This window comes from Pholcus phalangioides, unplaced genomic scaffold, assembly GCF_987345545.1.
Source record: "Pholcus phalangioides strain wild (caught in Gottingen) unplaced genomic scaffold, Ppha-v1.0 ptg000008l_1, whole genome shotgun sequence".
In the NCBI taxonomy this organism is placed as follows: domain Eukaryota; kingdom Metazoa; phylum Arthropoda; class Arachnida; order Araneae; family Pholcidae; genus Pholcus; species Pholcus phalangioides.
The window spans coordinates 36,907,593-36,934,129 of record NW_028301601.1 but is presented as its reverse complement, the minus strand read 5'-3'; the positions used below and the strand labels follow the sequence as shown (position 1 = coordinate 36,934,129).

Here is a 26,537-nt window from a genome sequence, read left to right as displayed (position 1 = left end):
CCATGTTACATCATTCTCTGTTACCTATAGTGATCAAAAATCCAACATTTAAAAAATGTGTTTTGTTATGTGTAGGTATTTCAAAAATGCAAAAAAATAAACTATTTTGATGTTGCATTTTGGTTATGTTTGACATCCATATTTGTTATGGGAATCTTTTTTCAGCGACCTCATGGGCAATTTGCCCGTTGTGTCCTTTGTATTTGTATCAAAATTTGTCACAAGCCAAACAATATCAAAAACTCAAAAGCTGGTATGGAATATTGGTGATATCTCACATGTGTGTCAGTACAAAGGAACCAGGAAAAAAAGACGGTTAAGTGTGAGAGGCGTGTAAAAAAAAAGTGAATAGCATTATTTATCTATATCTTTCACCAGGAGTGCAGAAAATCATCTTTTAACTGAGATGTGTATGAGAGAGATCACTGTAGTTCTAAAAAGGGAGTTAAACTGTGACCCGTTTCTTTGCAGTAAAAGCTATAAGACGAATGCCTGGTGAATGTAAAGTATGAGTATCAAACAAAAAATTACTCTGCAACATACAAGAAAAGAAATAAATACTTTTAATGTACACAAAAGTCTTTCCTATGGTTCACATTCTATTTTTTCATCAAGTTCCAGTTTGAATATTAATGAGCTAGGTGAAGTCATATCTGCAACAACAATTTCTTGTCCACTGACTAGTCCTAATTCTGAAAGAGAAGAAAAAAACTAGATATGAATCTGAACATCATGATGAAAGGGGTGTATCTCTGCTCAACATATCGTAAGCATTTCATACCCTTGAGTGTTTTCTTAAGATTGGGCCTTGTCTGTGCTTCAATAGATGATACTGTTTGCATATACAAAGTCTTATTTTTCCCTTTGACATTTGTTGTGATTCCAGGTGATTTCATTTGGCTGAAACAAGAAAAAGGAATTAATGCTAATTGAAATTAATTTTCAATCCTCTGGAACATGCATTCAGGCCACTATAATTTTTAAACCTGATCATGCAATCATAATGGGGAGTCTCTCTCACGAAAAGACTATTATTATTATGGTTTGAAAAATGAAGATGGTGAATAATTTTTTCAATGCCTATAGTTGGCAAAAAATGAGGACAGGAGAACTATATAAAAATAATTCAACACACTTCTAACCACAAGAACAATACTAAATCCATAGGTGCCAATACTACAGATTTACCCAGATGTCTTCCAATTATTTAGCCTCATTGTGTGTGTGTGAAATCTTTCTGTCTGCAACCAGATTCTTCAGCTCTATAGAAAATTCTCTAAAAATGTGCAATTGGGCATTGCTTGTATGAAAAATCCCTAAAGAAAATACTCCTCTTAGCCTTTGCATCCCCAGGCTGATCATTTTCCCCCCATAAAAGTATGGGAAATCAGGATTCCAAGTATCAAAAATTGGCAATTGTCACCAAATATGATGCCAAAAGTAAGTGAGGTTGCCCATTATTGCCAATGGTGGGAAATGAAGTGCAAATGCAAATCAGTGGTTAAAATGTGAGATAACCATATTCATCGTCATAATTTTCTTCAATAAATTGGCTAAATGATTTTAATTCTTGATTTCAGTGAAGGATAAGAATTTCAAGTAGGCTTCGGTTGAAGTGCAAAAAAACTGGGAATTTTTGTTATACAAAAATATGAATGGAAAAAAATACAGGAATGTGCCCTGGAACATAGGCATTTTCTCAGGGGGGGGGGGGGGGTTCAGATTTCTTTTCTTTCTGGGGAATACGTTTTTTCCTGCAAAATAGCACTATAATTTTGGCTCAAGGGGGACGGGGGATTAGAATCCTAAACCCCCCCCCCTTTGTGTATGCCCAGGAAAGTCACATGGTCACCCCCCCCTATGCAATGTCAAAAAAAAATCTAGTTTTCCCTTTCATTTGTATTACATTCTCTTCAGTGACAAATATTTAATTACATGAAAATAAACTACAAAAGTCTGAGAATTGGTACCTATGTGAATCTATACATAATAATGTAAAATAGTAGCTGGCCAGCACCTTAAGATTTTAATAATTTTAAGCCACAAAGATTCAAAAATTGAATTTGGACCCATTAGGAACTGTGTGCTTCACCCTCAGGTTGCAAATATAAAGGTCTTTTACACCTACACTTTGTATACATTACTGCATATTTTTACTGCATTTTTAAAAACCAAATTTTTTGAAAAACAAAAACAATCACTTATAAAATAGGAACTTATGTGGGGAAGATCGATAAAATGATGTCAAGAAAACTCTAAATATTACTATTCTGGGTCATTGATCAGATAATCTATCACAGCCTGAAGTTTATCACTTTCCAAAAATGATAACGTCTGGACATTCTGACTGCATCCTAAACAGTTGTCCTAAAAATAGAGAAACTCTCATTAGAAAATAACTTCCATCATCTTAAAATCATGAATTGCTTGAAGCATTCAAAAAGAATGAAATTCATCATTCATTGAAAAGTAAAAAAAAACAACCTTTTTTGTTGCCTCAAAAGTATATGTATAGATTCCATCATTGTCATTGAAAACCATGTAATTGTTCAATGGAGAGTAAGAGCTGCAAGTAAAAAAAGGGAATTAACTACATGCAACTCTTAACAAATTGAAACCTTTCATGCTCTAAGTATTTCTTGAAATGCATATATGAATTAAAAACTTCTGTATATTATATTACAACATCATTTAGAAACACTCATAGTTCAATACACATAAAAAAAAAACACAGGGACATATGGATACAAATGGTCAGCTGGAAATGTTAGGGGGGCCTTGTTGATGAGACCATGAGATAGACAGAGCCAGCCTGCAACAATTGAACTGTGCGTGAGTGGCAACTTTTCATACCATATGAATCCCACTGGAAATTTCAATGAATCTTGAGGGTCACTATATAAGCTATACTAATTATATATATTAATCACTTGATTTTAAAAATAGCTATTAGGCTATAACAGAGAGGTTAATGAAGCACAAACAGCCTAGGGGCCATGCATTGAAACTGAACGCACAGCAAGTTTGGCTGTATAACAAGCAAATACTTTTTTATACTTTCATAAATTATTTTGAGGCACACGAATAATAAAGATTTGAAAACCTAGATGAAAAATATCCTTTGATTGGAAAATAACATGAAACTAAATGCCAACTGGAAATTAAAATGCAGCTGGCAGTTCTAAAAAAGTAGCAGCAAATCTATTTCAGCTAGAAAAAAAAGGGGTAAAAAATGAAATCACCTTGTTGCTAACTTAAAAACCTCAGTAGCACAAGCAGCAGCAATAACAGCATTTGTTGAAGCTACAGCTGGAATAATATTCTTGATAACACCTGAAGAATGCCACAAAAATTATACCAATTAATAAGTATTTGCCTAAAAACAAAATGACATCCTCAGATATTTTCTTCTCCTTCTCCATGAAGTAAAATGTGTAAGCACACACATTCTTAATTACAATAAATGAGCTAAGTAAAGCTCAATTATTTAAATAAAAAAAAACAACATACTCTAATCATGAAATGTTGAAGATCGGAAGGCATAGGATAAGTATTACAGATGTGTAGTTTTAATTTACACTTTTTAATTGTAATTATAAAGGAATAAATTCCATAAGTAATTTAACTCTGATAATTTTCAACTGTGTATGTATATGTTTATAGAATACAAAATGACAACTCCATTTAAATACCCAATAAAAATAAAACAAACCTTGTGTGAGTCTGTACGTTACACCATGAATATTGTATTCTAATGCTCTTTCAAGAGCTTTTTCATAGATCCATTTCACATGCTCTGGGTCATCCCCATCCAGTGGTGTATCTTCTAGAAAATCAAGCATAAAAATATTTTTTGCGGATAAAATTTCAAATTTCTGAGGTATAAAAACTGTCACATATGCAAATTAGTCAGTACTCGATAGTCCTCGAATTTGAAACTTATATAGCTTGTAAAACTTACTTTTTTCTTTTGGCCATAGCAAAACCTTTGCATATTCTATGCAATGTTCAGGGAGTCTTGGAGTATGAGCTATGGTACATAATGGAAAATTGACCTAGAAAGAAGAATTACAAAAACTCTAAAAAGATTTAAAGACAAAAACTATAAGAAAAACCTCAATAAAATGATGCAATAAGAAAAAAAAAATTAAATACACTACATATACATATTTCATGATATCTAAAGCTTAAGAAAAGATATTTCTTCAACAAATCTCCAAACAAATGAATTTAAATCTTAAATTTTCATGTCTTTTTGAATATTTTTTCTAATTCCTACAAAACAATAAATTAAATTTTAAACACCGGACAGACCTGGCTTTTTTTTTCTATGCACGATAAGGTAATACGCCACATACACTAATGGTGTATTTAGCAATGTTTACATGAGCAGAAGTATTTTTATCATGTGCAGGCTTACAGCTTTGAGCAGGGCTGCTAGTGTAAAAGTGAAAAATATTTGATTACTCAAGACACTGATTTTGCACATGATTAAAATACAAACAGTTGCAAAAATGTAATTTGGAGCTTTAATGGGGGAGTGGGAGAATTTGAATCAATATTCTCACAAGGGAGCACAGATTAGCAAAAAGATTAACAACTACTGGCTAAGAGGTTATATAGCTTGTACGTTATATTCAGCAGAAATGTGTGTGTGTGCGAAAATATTTGAGGAAAAATTCTACATTTTAATGCATTATTGAAAATTTTATAGAACTTGTGTGTCAAAATAATGTGGAAATCTATATATATAAAATTGATTTTCTGTCTGTCTGTATGTCTGTGTGTGTGTATGTTCTCTATACAAATCTACAATTTTAGATCGATCGTCGCCAAATTTTGCATATACACCAAATGGGACCCGACTTGAACGATAGGCCACTTTAAAATTTCGTCAGCCCAGGGCAAATGCCCCAAATGGGCAAAAAATTGTCCGGCAACAATGGTTTTTGGGCCTCAACAATCACTTTCCAAACGTTTACTTTGGTTACCGTGGTTCCCTAGCAATGCGTTTCAGACGTGTATATGCCTTTACAACGGTTTGTCACTTCTTTAATCCTGTTAGTATATGTATAATAGTTTATGCCTTTATAATGGTTTGCCACATTTTCAATATACTCTCAGTAATGAGGCTTTTTGAATAGACGTCATAATCATCATCAGCATCGCTTTGAGAGTCAGGAAAAGGGTGATCCTCATAGAAATCAGTGCTAAAATTGCCGATTTTACTGTAGAAATGCGGAAATTAGTGGGATTTTCCGCCCCATCAATGATTTTAAAAATTGTATTGAATTCTCGATTTTTGAAATATTCAATTCGCTTAGAGATATACGAAGCCCAGGAGATTAAATATGAAGTAATTAGCCAAACCTATACTTTTGAGTTGGATATTCGAGCAATATCATTGATTTCATTTATATCTTCTCAAGTATGAAAATAAATGTCTCCATATTGTCTCTTTTGATATTTATTTGCATAAATCCATGTGGGTTAGGATATTTTAAAATTAGTTATGAGCCCGTGAAAAGTGCATCGAAAAAATTCCACAGCTTTAACTAAGGATTTTTGGAAGCTGGAACAGACAGATGGATAACTTGAAGTTCAAAGTGGGGGGGAGGGGGATCGAAATACCTAGCGCCCCTTAAAAAAAGAAAAATATATATTCATTTCTACGTTTCTGTGTAAATCTAGATTTGTTTATTTCATGAATCGCGCAGGTCGCCATATTGGTTAACTTGTACACGGTTTGTACGTCCCTCAAGAAAAAGAGAGGGAGATATCACGTGATCCAAAAAAGCCTCATTGAAGAAAACCCGGGCAGCGCCGGGTATTATAGCTAGTAATAAATAATTGTGGAAATCATAGACAACATTCACAGTTCATACTTGATTCAGTGTAGAACAGACATGAAGGAGAAATATAAAAGTATAGTAGACTCCAGATTACCCCCCCCCCCTCAATTATTTGATACACAACTCTACTAAAAATTAATGGACAAGTTGTGTGTATATCTGAAAAAGTACCCAACAGGTAATTACCACACTGTTTTTTTTTTATTTGTATTATTCCGGATAATATCTCACAAGTCCTAGAAAGGGGCAGAGGACGAAACTATTCACAGGACAGCACAGATCTATTCACAGAAAACCGCCATATTTACAGGTATTTACAAGCTGAGATTGTGACATAGAAATAACATCTTGTCTTCAGACTCCAAATTTGAACAACTGCGTTAGTTTTTATAGACATGGGGAATTTTCAAGAAATTTCTACTATAGTTCTGGTTTAGTGGTGCTACCATCTGGCCGAAGAAGCCTTCCAGAATGTTCCAGGCCAATCCCGTGATTTCTCTTTTCCTTATGACTTTAACTTGAGGGGTTTTTCAACAAATTGCGCTACACATAATTTTCGTAGCAGTATTATTTTCCCCCCAATTTTTACATTTTACCTATTCTAGCATAGTAATTTATTTACAAGTATCTATATTTATAGTTTAATATTTGAAACTTTAGAAAATGCCAATGATAATAAGTGCACTGGTTATCTGACATGCCCCTGCTTCAATGAGTGTTGGATAATCTAGAGTTTACTGTATTTACAAATGCAAGAGAGCTCATCTAACTTACTTGGGGAGGATATAGATCTAGTGTACATTCAATACACGCAGTCATTCCAGGAACGATGAGCCTGACATTTCCTTTGAATCCTTCAGTGCCACCATCTACCATTGGTATTAATGAGCCTCCTTCCTCCATGCTTTCATTGGAATTAATACTCATCTATGAAAAGAAAATGGACATAATTTTTAACTTTCTATTTGTGATTTTCAAAATTGATCGAAATCTACTACTTTTTCAAACTTTAGTTTATGCTGATTGAATGAGCATGCTTTGGGACAGTTGCTGATGTTTCATCAGCCCAAATATTGGATAAGAATTCCATCTATCGAAAGTTCAAGAAAGCATCGAGTTTCTTTTCTCTAAATTTTATGTTACAAGAATTCCTCAATTATAAACTTTCAAATGTAAAGGCAAATTAATACTTGATGATAAAAAAATATAATGATATTCACCAGCATGCCATTCATCCACCGACGAGCAACCACAGAATCAAGCCCACAAACAATAATGTGAAATTCTAAATGGAATAAAAAAGTGCTTGAGTATGATAAAATGTATTGACTGAAAATCAAAACTTATGAATATGAAGAGATGATAGCTAATAAAAAGAAGAAAAGTGTTGTTATTGTGCATTCCTGTAAACATTAACTGCACTTTAATGATTATGCTTCCTAATCTATTATTAATTGGTTCATGAATACCAAGCGTACAGAAATAATAAAAAATAAATACAATGAATTCGTCAATCAAAAACTCAATGTCATATACAAAGAAATACTTACGCTGATAGAAAGATTCATCAAAGTCTTGAATCCTCTTGAAATGACTATTTTTTTATGGGTTAAAGCGAAAAGCATTACTGACATCAAAAATATTTGACAGTTTTTGTACAGACCACTGGCATTTCATGTGCAAGATGGCTATTTGAGGAAGAACCTACAGTTTGAAAAGCTTGTTAGAGGTTCCGTAAGGAATATTAACGTGGGTATCTGTCTGGTAGTTCAAGTTTGAATAGCTGCTAGCAAGCAGCTACACTTCTATAGAACTTCCCTAGAACTATGTAAGTAATCTCATTCAAATAATGTAGATAATGTAGAAAATAGAAAATAGGGGATTTTAGCTGTGAATCCAGAGTGCTCAAAGTTTAGAAGAGAGCGGACCATTTGAGTGATTTTTTAACCTCTCACCAGCCAGTTGATAGGAACTTGAATTAAAACAAAGGATACGATTTAACTTGACAACCAGGAACTCTTTTGTTTATGAACGCAGCAGCTACATCTGCTTTGGGCTTCCCAACATCTTCTGATCTGAATAAAATAATGTGTGTGTGTATATATATATATATATATATATATATATTATATATATATATATATATATATATGTTATATATATATGTTGAGGTAAAATTGATAAATTTCAATATTATGACACAACATGATTACACAGATAATTTTGGAAAATTTGATAAATTTTGTTAATAAATTTCAAATTTACCACATTTATTGATAATTATGCATAATCCTCAGCTTCTGTTGTTAAATACAAATACAAGGGCACAATAGGCAAAATGCCCAATGAGGTGGCTGCGAAAAAGATGCCATAACAAATATGTATGTCATATATTTCTAAACTACAGCAACCCAATTAAAAATGCAATTATAAAAACTATATACACATGATAAAATGTTATACAATACCCATAAAAATATTTATGGTTGTCTTATATTCTAAGTATGGATAGCTTCTTAATTTACCCCAACATGTTTATCATATTTCTTTTTAAATGTCTCAATTATGCTAGAATTTACTACCCCCTGGGGTATAAGCTAGCTAATTTATTAACAACCCTATTAGAAAAATGTTCCTGCGATACCACAACCTATATGGCAGCACTGAAAAATAGACAGAACACTAGATACACACTCAGACTGTTAGATGCATGCACTTACAGTCAATGCTTATGGAAAATTATGCATAAACTTCATCTAGAATGAGAAAATTCAGGCAATTGCCTGCATTTGCATTTGCTGCTAATTGCATTTCAAAATATAAATATGGAAGGTATGGACAGCACCAGTATCACATGAAACAAGCATAACTTCACACAGGTCAAAGTCTCATATATGTATGTGTGTGTTATGGTGAATGTGATAAATCCAGTAATAATCCATACTCACACCATTTTTGTAAGTTTGATGAACTTCCCTGAATTTAACACTTTTACCAGTGATTATACATAATACTCAAACGTCATTGATAAATTTGATAAAAACTAAAAAAATTATCACTTTTACCAGAGATTATGAACAATACCCATGAAATGAATATGTGAAAATAGACGTTGTTATCTCTATTTTCATGTATTAAGTTTCCTATGGTTAAATTTGCTGCAAATGTTCTGAAAGTTATGTCTTGATTTAAAAATTTTTTATCCATTCGTTACTCAACAAAATTTTTGTAAGCAACTATGGAAGCGATTTTGAAATTTATACATGGCGTTAAACATGGGAAAGTATAACAAAAAATTCCTATTCAGTCAACTGAGACATTCAAAAATTTTATTAATCAGGATAGCATTACGTTACGAATATAAAATAGTGAGATGGTTTACATAACATAGAATAAATTTGAAACTGACATCAAACAATTGAACTGCTTCTATGTAACCAAAGGTTTTCAACCACCACGCTGCAGAAGCTAGAAAGTTTGTTGCCAAAAAAGGTTGAAAATTGTTGCAATAAATACACAACTACAGTCATAGGCGTGCGTATGCAGAATTTTCTCAATGGGAAGGGGTTCAGTTTTTTTTCTTCTCAAGGGGGGGAGGGTTAAGTTTGTTCCTGCAAAATAACACTATAATCTCGGCATAGGGGGTTAGAACTCCCCTCCCTTGTGTACGCCAATGATTACAGTAATACTCTGAGTTGTATGACTTCAAAGAAATCGAAATATCCAGAGAAAAATTAGCAAACTTACCTAAACAAAAATTGCCGATTCAAATTTGATACTTCTATAGTATCCATATCAATAACATCTATATTTCTGAATCCCATCAAGGCCTTATAAGAAACAAATTATATATTTAGTTGATGAATAATTTTTCACAATCTCGGATTTTTTAAAACTGAACTCCACTTGATTAGAAAAAAAACTGTTCATAAATGTACATCAAATACTAGTGTTATAAGATTTATTTATCATTAGATACCGCCAAAAGGAATGGATTGGTTCTTGAATTAGACTTCAGACAATTTACTGGAACTTGAGTTCAGAAAAATGAAAAACACTGTTTTCAAACTATTTCACTCAATCATAAGAGAGCAGAATTTTCTATTTTATCATTTTTTCTTAACCATGGCTTGATAAGTGCCAGGTTGCCATGGAGATAAAACAATTTGTATCTGCACCTAAAATTTGTGATAGCTGAATTGGAGTCTAAGGAAAAAAACAAAATGGTCTGATTTTCATTGCTGTAATTTTTTAACATCAGAAAGATATCAAGTCCCTAAAAAGTAGGAAAAAACATTATTTCTTGAGCAAACATCATGCATGACTTCTAAGAAAATCGGCTAATGCATAAATATTTTTTAAATCAGTCAAGCCCTGTTTTAGATATCTGTTTGATTGTCATACTCAATTGAAAATTCAAATCCTCACCAACTTATATGAGGTTTCTTTTGGTCTGTTTCACATTTTCATTATTTTACAGTGATTATATGAAGATAAGGGACAATTTAATGAAAACAATAGAGCCAGATTATGCAACTTGATATTAATTTCAAACAGTATTTTACCAGGTATAAAAAAATGTAAATGACAATCTCACCAAATTCTTCAGCAGTTCGCATCCTAAGCCACCAGCTCCAACAACAAGAACCTTGCAAGTGTTGAAAATAAAGTCTGAAACCTTTGATAAAAATAAAGTTGCAATAAATGAAAAATGAAACACTGCGTTATTATATCTTTGCACAGCTACATTAAAACAAATTCTGTTACAATGTCTGGACAACAAGCAAGAATTATTTAGGCATTACCTCAGCTGAAACATGGAATTTTTTAATTCATTATTTCCTATAGCAATTAGCCTACACCAGTGCTTTAAAAATCCCTGGTCACCATTTTAACCAATTTATTGGAATTGACAACACTACGGTTTTGTATGTGAGATTGTTAAATTTGAGTCCGATGAAAACATAAAATTTTGAAATTTATGTCACTAAGTTCTACATTGCAAAAAAAAAAAGATTAAAACCAAGTTCAGTTGTAACAACATCAAAAAGTCCATGAAATTTTATTGTTATAACTGTTACTTTTTGTTTTTCATTACTAAAACATTTTCTCAATGTGATGAGTTCCAGAACTAGGAATTTCTCAGAAAAATCCCAAAAAACCAAAGCAAAAGCAAAGAAGAAGCATAGTTATATCTAAAGTCATTGCGCTTTCATTGACATTATAAGACATGTTCATTAACCCCCTTCACATACAGGCTTTTGACAAAAAATTTGGATCCTCTCTATTTGAAGTATTGATGATAATTCTCAAAAAATGTTTTCCTTGTTTGCACGTTAGAAAGAAAGAGGGGGAGAAAGAGTATGGCAAATTTCTCTTTTGTTCTCACCTTCCCTACATATTATTTTTCCTCTAGTAGAAAGATACATTATATGTGGGAAAAAAGTTACTGAACAGGAGTATGGAAAGAATGGGAAGGAGAAAGAAGTTATGTTCATAGGTTACAACAAAGATTAAGATTCATGATAAGAAAAGAGAGAGAGTTAGCTCCTTTTGTAAGCCAATTTGAGCCAACCATCTCCATTCAATCCACATGACCAGTGACATCGTCTAGAAAAAGAGGAGGAAATAATGGCATAACTTGAATGCCATGTAAGCGGATTGTAACAGAAATCTCTGATACTGATAACTTCCCCCGGTTTTTTTTAAATTTCCTATGTGAACGGGAGTTTATGTGAATCAGCCAGGACAGACAGTTATGGATGTTAAACCAGAATGGCCAGAGCAGTTATTTTAACAATTTTTGATTTTGAAAACTTTATAATCTTGACACTATCAAGTGTCTATTTGACGTACACACTCAATTTTTGGTGACGTCATTATTTCTGTATTTTTCTCAGTGTACAAAATATTTCAGACATTCAATGTTTCATTTGGGAGATATCAACCATTTTAATGCATACTTTTACTTTTAGGTTTATTCCTTATAATTTCCTGATAGCACACCAACACAACATATATTCATTAGCAACATAGCAACATAACCTAAAAAATAATAAATCAATAAAATAATGTTATTTACTGCATAATGTTACTGGGCAATCCTGGAATACTCAGCTATCCTTGCAAAAAGTATATTTGCAGGGATAGCAGAAATTCATGTATTCACAACCAAAACACCATTTCTTATTTAGCTATATATCTGTAGTCTATTATTATCACCATTGAGGGAATTTTTTTTCCCTGATTGTTCACCTGACAAGCTCAGTCTTTGTTTTAGTTTGACATTTCATAACTCTTCATGCCACTATCTGCCTTGAAAGCTTTCTAGGAAACAGAGGTTCATTCACAGTGTGTAGAAATGGTTCTTAGAAGACGGATGTATCAGGACAATAATAATGTTTTATAAGTACTAAATGATATTTTGGACAATAAATCTGAGACTGAGGAGACTTGCAATGCATGTCAACAGTTGTTCTTCATATTTTCATATTTGAAGTTGGAAAGCCATTTTATAGACACTCTGTATGCTTAAAAAGATAAATTTCTTCAAAATGAACAAATTAACCATGTTGGACAATGCTTGTTATTTTTTTATTGTAAAAATTTAGTGTCATTAAATATTTTGTTCTAAAAAAGAAGCAGCAGTCACAATAACTGCTAGCGGTCCTTATAAATATAATGTATAGTCCAGCCCTTCTAGTGTTAAAGCTGAAGAATCATTACACATTGAGGGTATTTCTTAAGTTTCTTTTCTTAATTTTCTTAATTTCCAATATAATGTGCATTTTCAACAGGATGGGGGAAGGGGTTGTTATAACGAATGTAGACTGTATTAACAAAATCCTAAGGACGTTTAGACCAGTGTTTCCCAAAGTGCCCCAACAATACTGGCTTCAGAGAAGTGATGGAATGATTGTGGGGGGGGGGGGGGGGGGAGAAGACTGAAGCTATGAGTATAACATAGAATCCTATGGGTTCTCTTGAGTTGAGAGACAATAAGAAAAAAAAAAACTGTTAAGAGGAGGGCAATGGAACATAAAGTTCAAGAAACTATGATTTAGACCATAGTTTCGCTATTGTTTTTGTTCTATTGCCCCCCCCCCCCTAAAAAATCTTTTGTTCTCATCACACACATTGTTAAGCCAATCCATAGGATCCTATACTAAACCCAAACCTTCTACTACTTTACTAAACACCAACTCTGGCCATATCGCTATATTGCAATTTCAAACCTTTTACTGTCACTTTGGACCATCACTCCCTGGGGAGCAAGATCGCCCACTTTGAGAACTATGGTTTGGACCAGGCATCTTCAACCCATTGCTCACGAGCACCATTGCTTCCTGAAGTACCTGGAGTGCTCGATGCTCATGTCCAACTCCATGCTCAGGGGCGCATGATCAACATTCCAATTAAACACATTGGAAGAATTGCATTCAAGGATTGAAATCATCATCATTTCATGCATTCGTATGTTAAACTTGCTGTAAGGGTGCTCTTCTTTTCATAATGGGTGCAGGCAGTGATAGCGATTGTAAAAAAGATTGAAGACCTCTGGTTTAGACGAAGATCTCTGGTTTACACAAAGAGCCTAATAAAATAGAATCACTTGCACATTTTTCGAAAGATCAGGCCTATTAATTAAAAGAATAGATTCAAAAAATAAGTTTCAGTATACCTCAATACCAGGAGTAAACTCAGGATGGGCAAATGGACTGTTACGTTCCAGAATCTTTTGCACGTGCAGCCATCTATTTGGCCAATCCATATCTAACAAACTGTTGATTAAAAGAAAACAGTTATAAAATATTATAACATTTACTCACAAAGATGTATTTCATGTTCCTAATATCATACTAAAGTAATAAATTAGAACACAATATAGACCTAGTTGATAGAACATTTTTGAGTACTGATATAGGTAATAAGTTGGACTACAATATATATATTAACTGAATATGTTGCAGAGATAAATTTTAGGAAGGGAAATATTCTACATTCATCAGTAGGAAATCAAACCACTGTTCCTTTGCAATCAAGGTACCTTTACACAAGTCAAGTGATTAAGTAGTAACAGGCATGGCAAGTTTTTGCCACAGTGGAAAAAAAAAACCACAGTAAAAACCGCCTGGGCAAAAAATAGTTTTTGAAAGAGGCAAAAATTCATACAATTAAAAACTTAGATTTGTCTGTTTCAAATTTCATGAATAAATAATTATAAAGCCTAATAATTATTTTTAAAGCAAATTTTTTATAACACTTTTGTCTTTATTTGGATATGCTTTTATATTTTTGGTTGCTGAATATTAATTTTTATAACATGTAATCAGAGGCAGATTTAACAGTGAATGCTCACCTGGGGCCCAACTTCTAAAGAGCCCTGAAAAACTCAATAGGACTTCCAAAAAAGAAGTAATTTTCACCATAGAATGTCGGGCTGGAAAGTAAGCTGCGAGTGGCAAGAGGGCACTCGCATGGTGAAAATAAAGAACATGGTGAAGACAAAGAATAGAGGACAAAGAATCTTTATTATCAAAAACTTTTCAACAAATGACCACCAGCTACAATACAGGCATCACATCGGCAACAGAGTGCACGTTGGAAGAAGGATGGCAACTCAAGGATGTCTGCAGCTGTAACACCAATTCCAGCAACAATATCTTTGGTGGCTGGATGAGCATTTTGTAAACTATACTTTTTAGTTGTCCCCAGAAAAAAAAAAATCCTGGCAGGAGATCTGAGAGGCAAAGCGATGGGCCCACGGCAGCCACTTCATCTGTTCAGAAAGGTAATGCCCAGATAATTCTGCATAATGTGCAGGAAATGTGCTAGAGCCTCATCGTGCTGGAACCACATAATTGCTCGAAGATTTGCTGGTACATTCCACAGTAAATCAGGTGGCTAGTGCCATATTTACAGGGGGCTTAAGCGAGCTATAGCATAGGGTGGCAAATACAGAAGGGCAGAACTTTGAGGAATGAGTGTCCAAGAAAATTAATAGAAGATGAGAAAGGCAGCAAAATTTGTACAACCCTCAACAAATCAGCATCTGCTCAGACAGCTAGTGACTAGATCAGTGAGTGACCAAAAAAAGTGACCTAGAGAATTTTCAAGCATGTGAATGACCAAAAGATTGACCTAGAGAGAGTGAAAACACATGAATGACCAAAAGAGTGATCTAGATCATGTGTACGATCAAAAGAATACCCCATAAAGTAAGAAACCATGCCAGTGAGCAAACAAAAGTGACCTAGAGCGTGTGTAAGTGAGTGACTAAAATGGTGTAAAAGCATGTGAGTAACCAAACATATGTGTGTAAGCATGTAAATGACTAAAAACAGTGTACAAACATGTGAGTGACTAAAAGAGAGTGTGGGAGCTTGTAAGTGACCAAAAGAAAGACTTGGAGACATATTTGCACTTGTAGGAATGGGGGGGGGGGAGACCAAGTGGGTTATCTGACAGGATGGTGACTATAAAAGAAGGGTAATCAAGAAAATTAGACTAGAATGGGAGAAGGCGACAAAATGCATGTAGCCTACAGGCAGCAAAACCATAAATCAGCCTTTGCAGGCAGCACATGCCGAATAGCAGCTGAATGTGTTCTGTGAAAGGCCATCTTTCATCTACTACACAGAAAGAGCCCTCTCGCTGTTTGTTTTCTAACCCCACATTGTATGGTGAAAGTTATTTGTTTTGACAGGTTCTAGGCCTATCACCCCTTACAGTTCTGACCAGGACCGTAACTAGGATTTTTGCCATCCCCACAACTTTAAAATGGAATATTTTTGTAACTGTGTTCTTTGATCCCAACTAATACTTAAGACGACTAAATTTTTCAGTATGGGGCAGTTGCCCCTCTGTAGTTCCAGCCCTGGTTCTGACCATCGGTTTATTTATACCTTGCATATTTAAAAGTTGAATTCGGTTCTACGAGCAACAGAATGGATGAATAATGCATTCTGAATTTATAGAAGTGAAACAGAAAACAAATAAAAGCAAATCCAATACCCCTTAATGAACAAAATTACCCAGGATCCCCTACAAACTAGAGACAGGCCTGAGGTTAAGATTTTTGTAAGGTATTTTATGAGGCTTTTTGGATCACATGATATTTCCCTCTTTCTTGAGGAACATACAAGGTAACCAATATGTTGACTTTCTGATCGACTCATGAAAGAAACAAATCTAAATTAAAAAAATGTAAAAATTAAACTTTTTTTCTTTTCCATGGGCGCTAGATACTTTGAAAATGTTCTTGAAGTTCAAATTATTGATCTGCCTGTTTTGCACAAAAAATGCTAGATTAAAGCTGCAGAATTTCTTCAAAGTAATTTATGGGCCTATAATTAATTTCAAAATATCCTAAACTATATAGACTAATGCAGTTGGATATTATAAGACAATACATTAATCTTCATTTTCATGCTTGAGAAGATATAAATGAAAAGTTGAAATCAATGTTATTGCATGAATATCCAACTCAAAAGTAGGTCCAGCTAATTATTTTATATTTAATTTTCTGGGCTTCGTATCTCGAAGCGAACTCAATACTTCAAAAATATAGAATTCCATTCAATTTTTGAAATTATTGATGTGAAGGAAAACACAAAATTTCCGCATTTCTACGCCAAAATTGGCAATTTCAACATTGATTTCTATGGGGATCATCCTGTGCCTGTCCCTCAGTGATGCTGATGGCGACGTCTATTAAAAAGCCTCATAGTAAATTCACAGCGTAAAAATAACAAAAAATAGATCCCCAAGTGTGGGGGGGGGGGTGGAGTAGAGGCTCGAGTCCTGTCAATCACGTTATTATAAAAAATAACATGAAACTATTCAACATTGTGTGAAAAAAATTCATAGACCTTTCAAGAGGCCCTGTGCAGAGGCGGATTTAACAGCGGGCCCCCGACTTCTAAAGGGCCCGGAAAAACACAAACTTCACCGAAGTTTTTTTTTTTTTGCTAATTAAAGGGGCCCAATATTTTCTTTTGCACCCGGGGCCCCGACCGAGTTTAATCCGTTACTGCCCCTATGCAATTCAATTATAAACTTACCTAATGTAACAATGTATAAGCAAAAGTTACAAATTACCGTAAACTTCACTTTGTTTACCTTTTCGCCGAATGAATCACTGAACTCAATGGTCAATGTACATTGTACAAGTTCGGAACCAAAAAAAGATGTTGCATCAGCCCTCCTAAAATGAAAAATTCAGCAGCATATAAATATTTTTGCAATTTACTTTTTGACATGATGGAAATTTTACGATTTCATCGAGATACTGAGATAATGAAATTTTTAAATTTCTTTCACGTATGAGTTTTAAAAGCTGAATTTACGACAGGTTGCGTGCGTGCGTTCGTACATACAATGCTTGCGTGCACACCCATTAGCAACGTTAACAACCGAACCCCTACATTGCATCGGGCTTCACGATGATGGTCGCGTGTTGTTGATCAACATGGATTCCACCTTTGGAATGAGGTAAGGGCATCATACACGGAATCGTTGATATTTTAAATATCTAAATTATGCATAATTATTGAACGCATTTGATTGAGATCGATTACAATTATATGATTATTATTCCGAGCTATCCACAATTGTATTAATCGGCTTTACATTTTATAAACCTTGTTTGTGTTGGTTAACTTCCTGTTGATGTTGAGGCCGATAGAAAGGTTATGGATGGATAGCGGATCGGGCCGATAATTCTCAACTAAATTTTGTGATTGATTAAATAGTAATTAGATAAATCCAGTTTTTAGCATTTATCATTGACATGTATCCTTTCGCTCGAGTGATTTTTGAGAGGTCTTGAACCGGAATGTGAGGTAGCTTAAGAATCCGTAAACCAGTTATCATTATCCGTGAACCAGTCTCCATGCTTGGTTTATTTATTAAATTAAAAATTGGGGTGAAAAATTCTAGGTGATTTTTCATATCACAGTGAAACTTCAGTGTAAAGATACCATCCACAGTGAAAATGCTACATAACTATACCCTCTACAATGATAATCGCCTGTATAATGATTTAATTTTGGTATGATGCACATCTCGTATTGCTAACATATTCCATCTATAACGATAACTTCTTTATAGCAATTCGTTTCTCTAGATCCTTTAGCGTCATTATATGGGTGTTCCACTGCAGGGACAGGTTTAAGGAGTTTGCAGCCCTCTGAAGCTGGTTTTCCCATCCCTGCGATATGTGTGGGCATGCCAAGTTTACATTGACACCCGAGAAAGACTATTATGCTACTATGTATTTCATGGTAATAAAAAAAGCCAATGAACATTAGATTTAGACAATAGTGTCCATTACCACTACCAAACCAGCACATGCACCTCATCCACATTCCTCTGTGGAACTTCTAACAATTTGGTACATGTTGAAATGTGGATGTGTGTGTTGTGAACTTAGCATGAAGTTTGTTATGCTTGTTATGTGTAACGCTGCCATCAACTTTTTTAAACTATTAGCAGGTCCGTCTTTAAAGCATCATGGACCCCCCAGACCAAGTGATTTTTCTGAGGCCCTACCTGGCAAATTTTTGAAAAATTAAACTACTTCTAATTTTTCTGAGGCCCCCAGGCCATGCGTTAAGATGAAACTGACTATGAGTGAAGTGTAATGATTGAATAATTGCACTGTTGTAGGCCTGTTTCTCTCTTTGGCAAAACTTATCAACGGGAAGATCAGCTCACATTTGCACCTGTCAAAATCCTAGGCTTTAATGTTCAGTGTTTGAATGTTCTGGGTTCTCTGTCTTGAACAGAATTTTGAGCTTTAACTTTGTTAAGAAGTTGAAGTCAAAATGTAATCAAAGCATTTTTATCCTGTTTTGCTGCCCTGGAAATGTAGCGGCCCGGTATGACCACACCTTTAACACCAGATTTAGTGACCCTGTTCAGCTGATTGATGTTTCCAAACCTCTCTATCTTGAAACTGAATTGACCAAAAAAAAAAAAATTGAGATAAACTATTTGCAGGAAATAGAATTTTTGCGTCGGAAAGGAAAAACATCCAATAAAAAAGGAGAAAATTTTTAATGACAAAATCAAGTACAGTGTCAATAATACTAGTACTAGTCAATAATATATAGGTAAATAATGCTACTCACTTTTTCACTTCTCTCACTTATTTGTCTTTCCTTTTTGTTCTCTTGCACTGATCATAAGAGATCACTGAGCTAAATTCTACTACATGCTAATTACATTTTTTTGTAAAGTTACGCTAATAATATTCAAATACACTATATGCAAATAAATTAAAATACGTTCAAAATTTTTTTGTTCAGTTTTTACCTACATACCTTATTTAAAATAAAGTGAAACCTTGGTAAGTGATCACTCTCAAGATGTTGGGGAATTATGATGGCTTAAGCAGAGTGATGACTTAACTCAAGTGCCATCAGTTTCAATGTTTATAAATTTAAAATACTTCACCATTTATCGTAATATGAATGAAAGCTATAATAAACTGAAACTACATGAAATAATAAACTTTATGGATAATAAAAGGGGGGAAAAAACCAAATTTTTGATCCTTTGAAGTGTTTAGTACACACCGTACTGTTATGGTTAAATATACTGGTAAACTTGAGATTTATACTAGTATTTTGTTAATTTACACTTAGCGGAGCACATGTTAGCATAGTTAGCATTTCTCTACAACACAATTTAATGCACATTAATTTTATATGTACGTGACACATTTAATTTTTAGTGATTTGTATTTTTGTTATCAGCAGTTTGTGGTACAATATGAAGTAATCTCGAACACAGGGCTGAATTTTGACTTAAGGGGGTCGCTCGACAGGGCAAAGCAGACATTAGAGAGCGTTCGCAACCTCCCCAACAATTGGAGCCATCTTAAGATCATCATGGGCCCCTGGGCCAAGTGATTTTTCTGGGGCCCCTCTTCTCTCGAGTCCCCCAGTCTGTGCCCATGTGTTAAGATTGCACTGCCAGCATTTCTGAGCCCGCCCAATATTTCTAAGCACTTAATGCCTATGGCATGTTCAGCATTCTTTACTGCCACTTTTTTGCTAATTCCTAATTCCTCCTGAGTAGGCCATACATTCAGCAATAATTTTGGTATCAGTCAAAGCGTGCTGCAATTTGTAGTGAACTGTCCATATCCACAATATTGGAAAATGGTATTTTGGGATTCAATTGTTTTTTAGTAGTTATATTTTCAGTTTTCAGAAATTTCATCTTCATCATGAGATAGAATTTTTTTTAAATACTTCAAGACAGAGAGACAAAAGTATATTTATTTAGTGCAGTAAATGTAGTTTTTCTTTTTTCAAGATTTTTTGAGAAATGTTGGTTAGAGAAAGAGAGGTTTGACTGTATAATTGCATCTATAATGATAACTCTTTTATAAAAATGTGTATATCTCTGGTATTTGATTGTCCTTATATAGGCAATAAAACAAACTGTAATTTTGTTAAATAATAAATAAATAAGTGTAATAATAATAAACAATAACAGTGTGTATAACAGTATTACTCTTTGGTTCAGTATATTTCCCATAACAATAATGTGCATTTAGATTCCATCATTTAACGATTATTTTACTCTGGTCCCTTAGGAATTGTTATATAGAGATTTCACTATGGGTATAATTCGGCAAGGTAAACACAGATGTCAGAATATCATGCATGGTATTTAGAGGTGTATTTACAGGGGCATGAGCAGGTCCATGGTGGAAAATTTCGAGAATGGGTGTTCAAGAAAGTTGGATTTGAACTGGAAGGGGTGGTGTGAAATTTGCCTAATTGCTTATAGACAATGAAATTGTAAATTCATCCTTCGTAGTATTTCGAGTTTTACAACACAATTTTTTTTGGAATTTATGCCAATTTTGTTAACATGAAAAGATGTCATTAAGTCTTGGAAAATAAAAAAATGGGCTGTTTTGGAGAAAAAAATACTTGGTTTTTCTGAAAAATATTGACTGGGAGAGTGGCTGAAAGATGCTGGCCATCCTGTATACATAGGACTTAAGCCAGGAGAAGAAAGGTGCAGTGCATTGTTTTTTTCCAGAAATTATTGGGGGGGGGGGGACTCTGCCCCCCCCCCCTCTCTTACGAAATTGGTGCTTGTGAGTCACAAAACTTGACAAATTGCTCTTGATCTGCACCAGCCCCCTCCCTGTCTAGATGAACTGATTTTCTGGGGGCTGGGGGCTTTACCTAGCTGGAAACACTAGTTTTCATAATTGATTAAAAAAATCGTAGTACAAGTAGTAAATCTCATGTTTCCCAAAGTGGGCAATATCATCCCCCTGGGAGAGGGGGTATGGTGATAGAACAAAAAGTTAAGGAAATTATGATACAAACTTTATATCTATATGAGAAAAACCTTTCTCTAACAAAAATACCCAACAATGCCCGGGTTTTCTTCAATTACTGGGAGGACTGAAAAAGGGACAAAAATCATTATAATAAACTATTATACTTAATACTGACAGCGTAAAAGAAGCAAAAAACCATTGTAAAGGCATATTCATGTCTGAAATGCATTGTTAGAGAACCACGGTAACAAAAGTAAACATTCTGAAAGTGACTGTTGAGGCCCAGTAACCATTGTTGCCCGACTGTTTTTTGACTATTTCGGGCATTTGCCCAGTTCTGATGAACTTTTAAAGTAGACTCTGGTTTAATCCCGATCCTGTTTGATATATTCAAAATTTGGCGATGATCGGTCTAAAATTATAGATTTGTATAAAGAACAAACATACATACATACTTTCACATTTATATGTAAGATTTATAAAATTGATTTTCTGTCTGTCTGCCTATGTTCTCTACACAAATCTACAAATTTAGATCTATTGTCGCCAAATTTTGCTTATATATCAAATAGGGCCCAGATTGAATGATAGGCTACTTTAAAAGTTTGTCAGAGCTGAGCAAGTGCCCGAAATGGATGAAAAACTGCCAGGAAACAATGGTTCCTGGGCATCAACAATGATTTTCAGAATATTTACTTTGGTTAGCATGGTTCCCTTAACAATGAGTTTTAGACTGTGATTTAGCTGTTTTATTAGCACACTTGTTGTTGATTGTAAGTTTATGCTTTAGAGAATCTCTTGTATATGACGATACAATAGTTTGTAATTTCTTTAATGCTGCCAGTATTATGTATAATACTTTGCCTTTGTAACGGTTGGACACTTTTTCAGTTCTCCTAGTAATTGACGAAAACCAGAGCAGCGTCGGGTATTATAGTTAGTATAAATATAATATAAAAGCCTTCTCTCTATCATAAGCAGATTCAGGCTTCTCAAAGTGAGAAGGGGGAAATGTGTACCACCTGTCCTTGCCAATAATAGGCCTACGATTTTGCACTTTTCTTCTGTACTTCACTTTTGCATTTTTAAATTCACTGCAGAGGGGGAGGGGGGTAATTTCTCCATAATTAACTCATTCGGAATGAATATTGAATAGTGAAATGATCTTAGAAAAACAATGAACCACTTCATGCTTCCTCTGTGGTGATTATTTCTTTGGTTTTGAATAATGAACGACCTTCTCCCCAAGTATTTGTTTTATTAGCATAGATCTGTTGTTACTGTATGATGGATTTTTTCGATACAATACTTGTGCTGTATGTTTGTTTAATAAATCTGTAGCCCCCATGGTACAGTGAATCCATGTAATAGGGGATCTATTGCACTGTAATTATTCTGAGAGTTAAGACGCATCTTTGGATATCTTTGTGACACAGCTCCACTCACACCCAGCTTATAGAGAACATTGCCTATCAAGATGAAGGGAATTAAAATTACTCTCAGTAATGCTTTCATTTATATCAATGGAGAAAACTTAAATATGTGTATTTTATTTTATATTTACAGGTGATACTTGGAGCCACACAGCATAAACATCAAAGGTTCAAATTTTGCAGAAGTGGTCTCAGGTTTCATCAAAACAGTTTCGTCCTCAAAAGTGCCTTCTGAATTTCCTGCCTTGCTCATTAATATACACATATATATATATATATATATAAATATCTTGTTGTGAATTATATATTATATTCGTCGAAGAGCAATAATTATTTTTCTTGCTGGGCCAATAAAGTAATGCAAGTCAAATATGAAGAGGTTTCGTCGCCGAATGTCTCACACGCTCCGCAGCCAGAGGATGCACAGTGAAAATAGGCTCTCTGAACTTGCTGAAAGCCTTTCGGAGGTTCGAGAAAATGGAGATATCAATAAAACTGGTTGGTCATTTTTCGTGATGGTTTCATCAATATTTTTTTTTGCTTTGTTTTGTTTTTCTGTCAAGTTGGCTATATATTGATTTAAGTAGATTTTGTGCTCTTGTTATGATGAACCTGGATTATTAGCATGTAATATCATTTTCTCACAGCTTGACTGGGAACACAATTGGTAGTCACCATATGACCTGTATTTTGTAGGACAGATTTTTTTCTGATATTCAGCTGTTTTATTATTTAAATGGTAATCCGCATTTCGCCTATTTGATATTTTTCAGTTGCAAATTTGTTATTTGATACAAATTGTGCATCGATTAAAATGTCTCTGCTTTCTATTTGAAATATGTTCTTGTATCTGAAGTGAAGTTTGAAATAGTTCCAAACTTTTAATGATAAATTGTATATTCTATCGATGCATGTAGATACATGCATCAATAGATATCAGGATAGAAGTTGTTTTCCTTGTCACAAAGCATTACCTTCAATATATACTTCATAATGTCTGTTTTTAATTTTGCTTAAACTTTAATTTTAATTACAGTAGACTCCAGATAATACTGCCTGTCCACTTATTGAGCAGTTTTGGGCGGGTTTTCTTTGAGCATAAAAGAAAAAAAATGCCACTTCGTGTCTGTACCTACAGAAGGCTTTTTCAATTAACTTCCACTAAGACCGGGATTACACTATAAAGGTTTTGTAAAAGCGATTTGGGGTCCTTCAAGTATTACGTCAGCATCAAGGGGAGGGAGAGGGGGTTTCGAATTTGCTGACTTTTGATGGGGAGGGGGGTTTGAAGATTTCTTGCGTCATCAATCATCCTTTTTGAAGATATGAAATATTCTAAGCTGCTGACAAGGGGAGGAGGGGGTCAAAAATGGCTAAAAATCTGCTTACATAATACTTGAATGGCCCCTTTTTTTAAAACTTGAAGAATCTAACTATTATATATATAAACTGATCAGTTGCATTTGCTCAAATGTAACCAATCAGCTTATTGGTTGTATTTTTCAAGTTTTGTAAAAGCACTTTTATAAAACTTTTATAATGTAATCCAGGCCTAATACTGAAATTTTGGTGATGCGGCACACCCTAGTCTAATATATGCTGGATTATTGAGTCTACTGTACAATATTCTTTTCATTAGGTTTTTGCATCATCATGCAAACCAAATTGCTATGACAATATTGATATAATTTTTTTTCAATTTTTTATATTTTTTATAGGAAGTCAGCACGGTATCGGTCTTTTGGCAAGAGCGAGTCGTAGGTTCTCACTTTCCACATCACGTATCATGGATATTCACCACAGCCAGACCAGCATTCCTGGTAAGAATCAATATTTTAGTAGCTATTATATCAGTTTATCTAATTTATGTTCAGAAATTATTTTTAGATATGCTCAAGGGCCTGTCCAGCCTTTTTTAATAGGGCCCTGTTTTGTGGAAAGTGAAAGAATTTTGTCAATTTTTATGCAAGAGAAAGGAAATTTCAAATTCTTGGCTTCGTTAATTTACACTGCTGGCCACCCAAATTGCAACACCAAGAAAGACAAGAGATATCGCAACAATATTTATTTTGTAGATAACATGTTGACCAAGCATCAAATGATTAAATTTATAGACTTCTGTGAAGTGTGGTTCCTGCCAAAATCAGTAGCCACAGTAGCCACCATTGTTGGAGATCACCGCTGCCACACGCCTCGGCATTGATTCAAAGAGACTTTGGATGTATTCTTGGGGTACAGCAGACCAAGCAGCTTCCACGCGTTGCCAAAGTTGATCTGGTGTGGCAGCTGGGGATGTAATCTGGGTCAATCGTTGAGCAACCATGGACCACATGTTTTCTATCGGCGAAAGATCCGGAGAGCGAGCTGGCCAGGGAAGCAATTCAATCTGGCGATTGACGAAGAACCTTTGGACAATGCGTGCCACGTGTGGTCGCGCATTATCCTGTTGAAATATAGCTGTGGGCAAGCCCTGAAGGTAAGGAAGGACAACTGGCTCCAACACCTCGGAGATGTAGCGCTGGTTTTTTAAAGTACCGGCAATGCGTACTAGAGGAGTGCGAGAGTGATATCCAATACCGCCCCATACCATAACACCCGGTGCAGGACCAGTGTGGCGGTGCATAACGCAGTTGTTCAGCATCCTCTCTCCACGGTGTCTCCAGACTCGAATCCGACCATCGTGGTGTTGCAGACAGAAGCGTGACTCGTCAGTAAAGACAATTTCATTCCATTGTGCCGTCCACATCCTTCTTTCATCGCACCATTGGCGGCGGAGATGTCTGTGGTTCTGCGTCAAGGGTAGACGAAGCAATGGACGTCTTGCGGACAGACCACTCTGCTGTAAACGGCGTCGAATGGTACGCGCAGACAATGGATGATGCGGTACAGACTGAATGTGCTGTGCTATGGTTCGTGATGTGGCTGAGCGATCCGTCACTGCCATACGCACAATACGCCTGTCATCACGTGAAGTGGTGCGATCGAACACGTCGGTCCGTCGTACCCTCCTGCATCCAACGATCACATATCCGCATTACAGTTGTTTGGTTTCGTCCAACACGACTACCGATTTCCCTGAAAGATAATCCACAATCTCGGTAGGCCACTATCCTTCCTCTGTCGAACTCGGATACTTGATCAAAAGATGATCGCTGTTTTCTACGAGGCATAATTGATCGTTTTTTTGAAAAAACCACAAGAAAAACACAATTGCCGTACTTCAAATCGTACAAATCTCCAAGCCTTAAATAGCGCTTTGAAGTGGCGCCACAGGCGCGCGTGATGTGCGTCTGCGCTGAAATTCTAATCATTTGCATATCTCACCTCCGCTAATGTATGTTGTAAATTTCATATTATTTGCATGCTTCCTTCAGGGTGTTGCATTTACGGTGGCCAGCAGTGTACATTTTATAAAGGGTCTGTTTTTCAGATTTGGAATTTAAGTGTGGGTTCAATTAGAAAATGGGCCGAAATTTTGGCTAAACAGAACCCTTATTATATTTTAAAAAAACGAGAGAAGAAAATATTTTTGATTTCATGGGCCATTCACAGACAATTTTTCAATATTACAAATTTTGATATAGCAAGACACTGTTATAAAACAAAATCTATACAAAAAAACAATGGCATATAAATGCAATTGACAACTTGTACAGATTTAAAATGTTATGTCTCTTCCACTCCATTGTTATTACTCTTATTCTTTGACGAGATGGAGCTGAGCAAAAGTGCATAGGCCTACACCTTCATTTTCAGCCTTAAAATTAACAGACAGCCCAGACTTCTCAATTTTAAAACATTGTTAGTGAATTTTTTTCCCCTTTTTGCATTTTTTTTTATAAACATAGAATTTTTAATTTACAGATTTTTCAATAGAATTACAGGAGCTATATCACAATGCTTTTACTTCAGATTTAAATATTTTTCACTGAACTTGTT

The 26,537-nt window shown here is 34.8% G+C and overlaps 2 protein-coding genes across 5 annotated transcripts in view; one reads left to right on the top strand and one right to left on the bottom strand.

The window, feature by feature from the left end:
* Nucleotides 1–540: 540 nt before the first annotated feature.
* Nucleotides 541–17,281, bottom strand: Uba3 (Ubiquitin-like activating enzyme 3). 4 transcript variants are annotated; one of them, XM_089234578.1, is made up of 15 exons: nt 16,974–17,281; nt 13,534–13,633; nt 10,450–10,530; nt 9,600–9,682; nt 7,847–7,927; nt 7,403–7,446; nt 7,073–7,137; nt 6,627–6,779; nt 3,962–4,055; nt 3,713–3,826; nt 3,243–3,333; nt 2,485–2,566; nt 2,267–2,367; nt 782–900; nt 541–692 (listed from the first exon to the last, which is right to left on the bottom strand). In XM_089234578.1, the coding sequence occupies exons 2-15, from the start codon at nt 13,621–13,623 to the stop codon at nt 586–588; spliced, it is 1,305 nt and encodes a 434-aa protein (XP_089090704.1). In that variant the 5' UTR covers nt 13,624–13,633; nt 16,974–17,281; the 3' UTR covers nt 541–585. The 4 variants fall into 4 exon arrangements, with proteins under 4 accessions (XP_089090704.1, XP_089090701.1, XP_089090702.1 ...); XM_089234575.1 differs by having other exon boundaries at nt 16,916–16,995; XM_089234576.1 differs by having other exon boundaries at nt 16,953–16,994.
* LOC149084230 (cyclin-dependent kinase 17-like) overlaps nt 17,261–26,537 on the top strand; it is a 55,033-nt gene continuing 45,756 nt past the window's right edge. The window contains exons 1-3 of the mRNA XM_089234572.1: nt 17,261–17,345; nt 22,732–23,096; nt 24,317–24,418. Of these exons, the coding sequence (XP_089090698.1) occupies nt 22,970–23,096; nt 24,317–24,418 (229 nt within the window). The 5' untranslated portion in view covers nt 17,261–17,345; nt 22,732–22,969. The remainder of the gene's footprint in view (nt 17,346–22,731; nt 23,097–24,316; nt 24,419–26,537) is intronic.

Bases quoted from the DNA above. Each gene is read 5' to 3' on its own strand.
- Uba3 (XM_089234578.1), bottom strand. From the start codon at position 13,623: ATGGATTGGCCAAATAGATGGCTGCACGTGCAAAAGATTCTGGAACGT. The intron at 3,827-3,961 runs GTAAGTTTTACA...TTGATTTTCTAG, and splicing joins GCTATGGCCAAAAGAAAAAA to AAGATACACCACTGGATGGG. The intron at 693-781 runs GTATGAAATGCT...CTTCTCTTTCAG, and splicing joins TCTTAAGAAAACACTCAAGG to AATTAGGACTAGTCAGTGGA.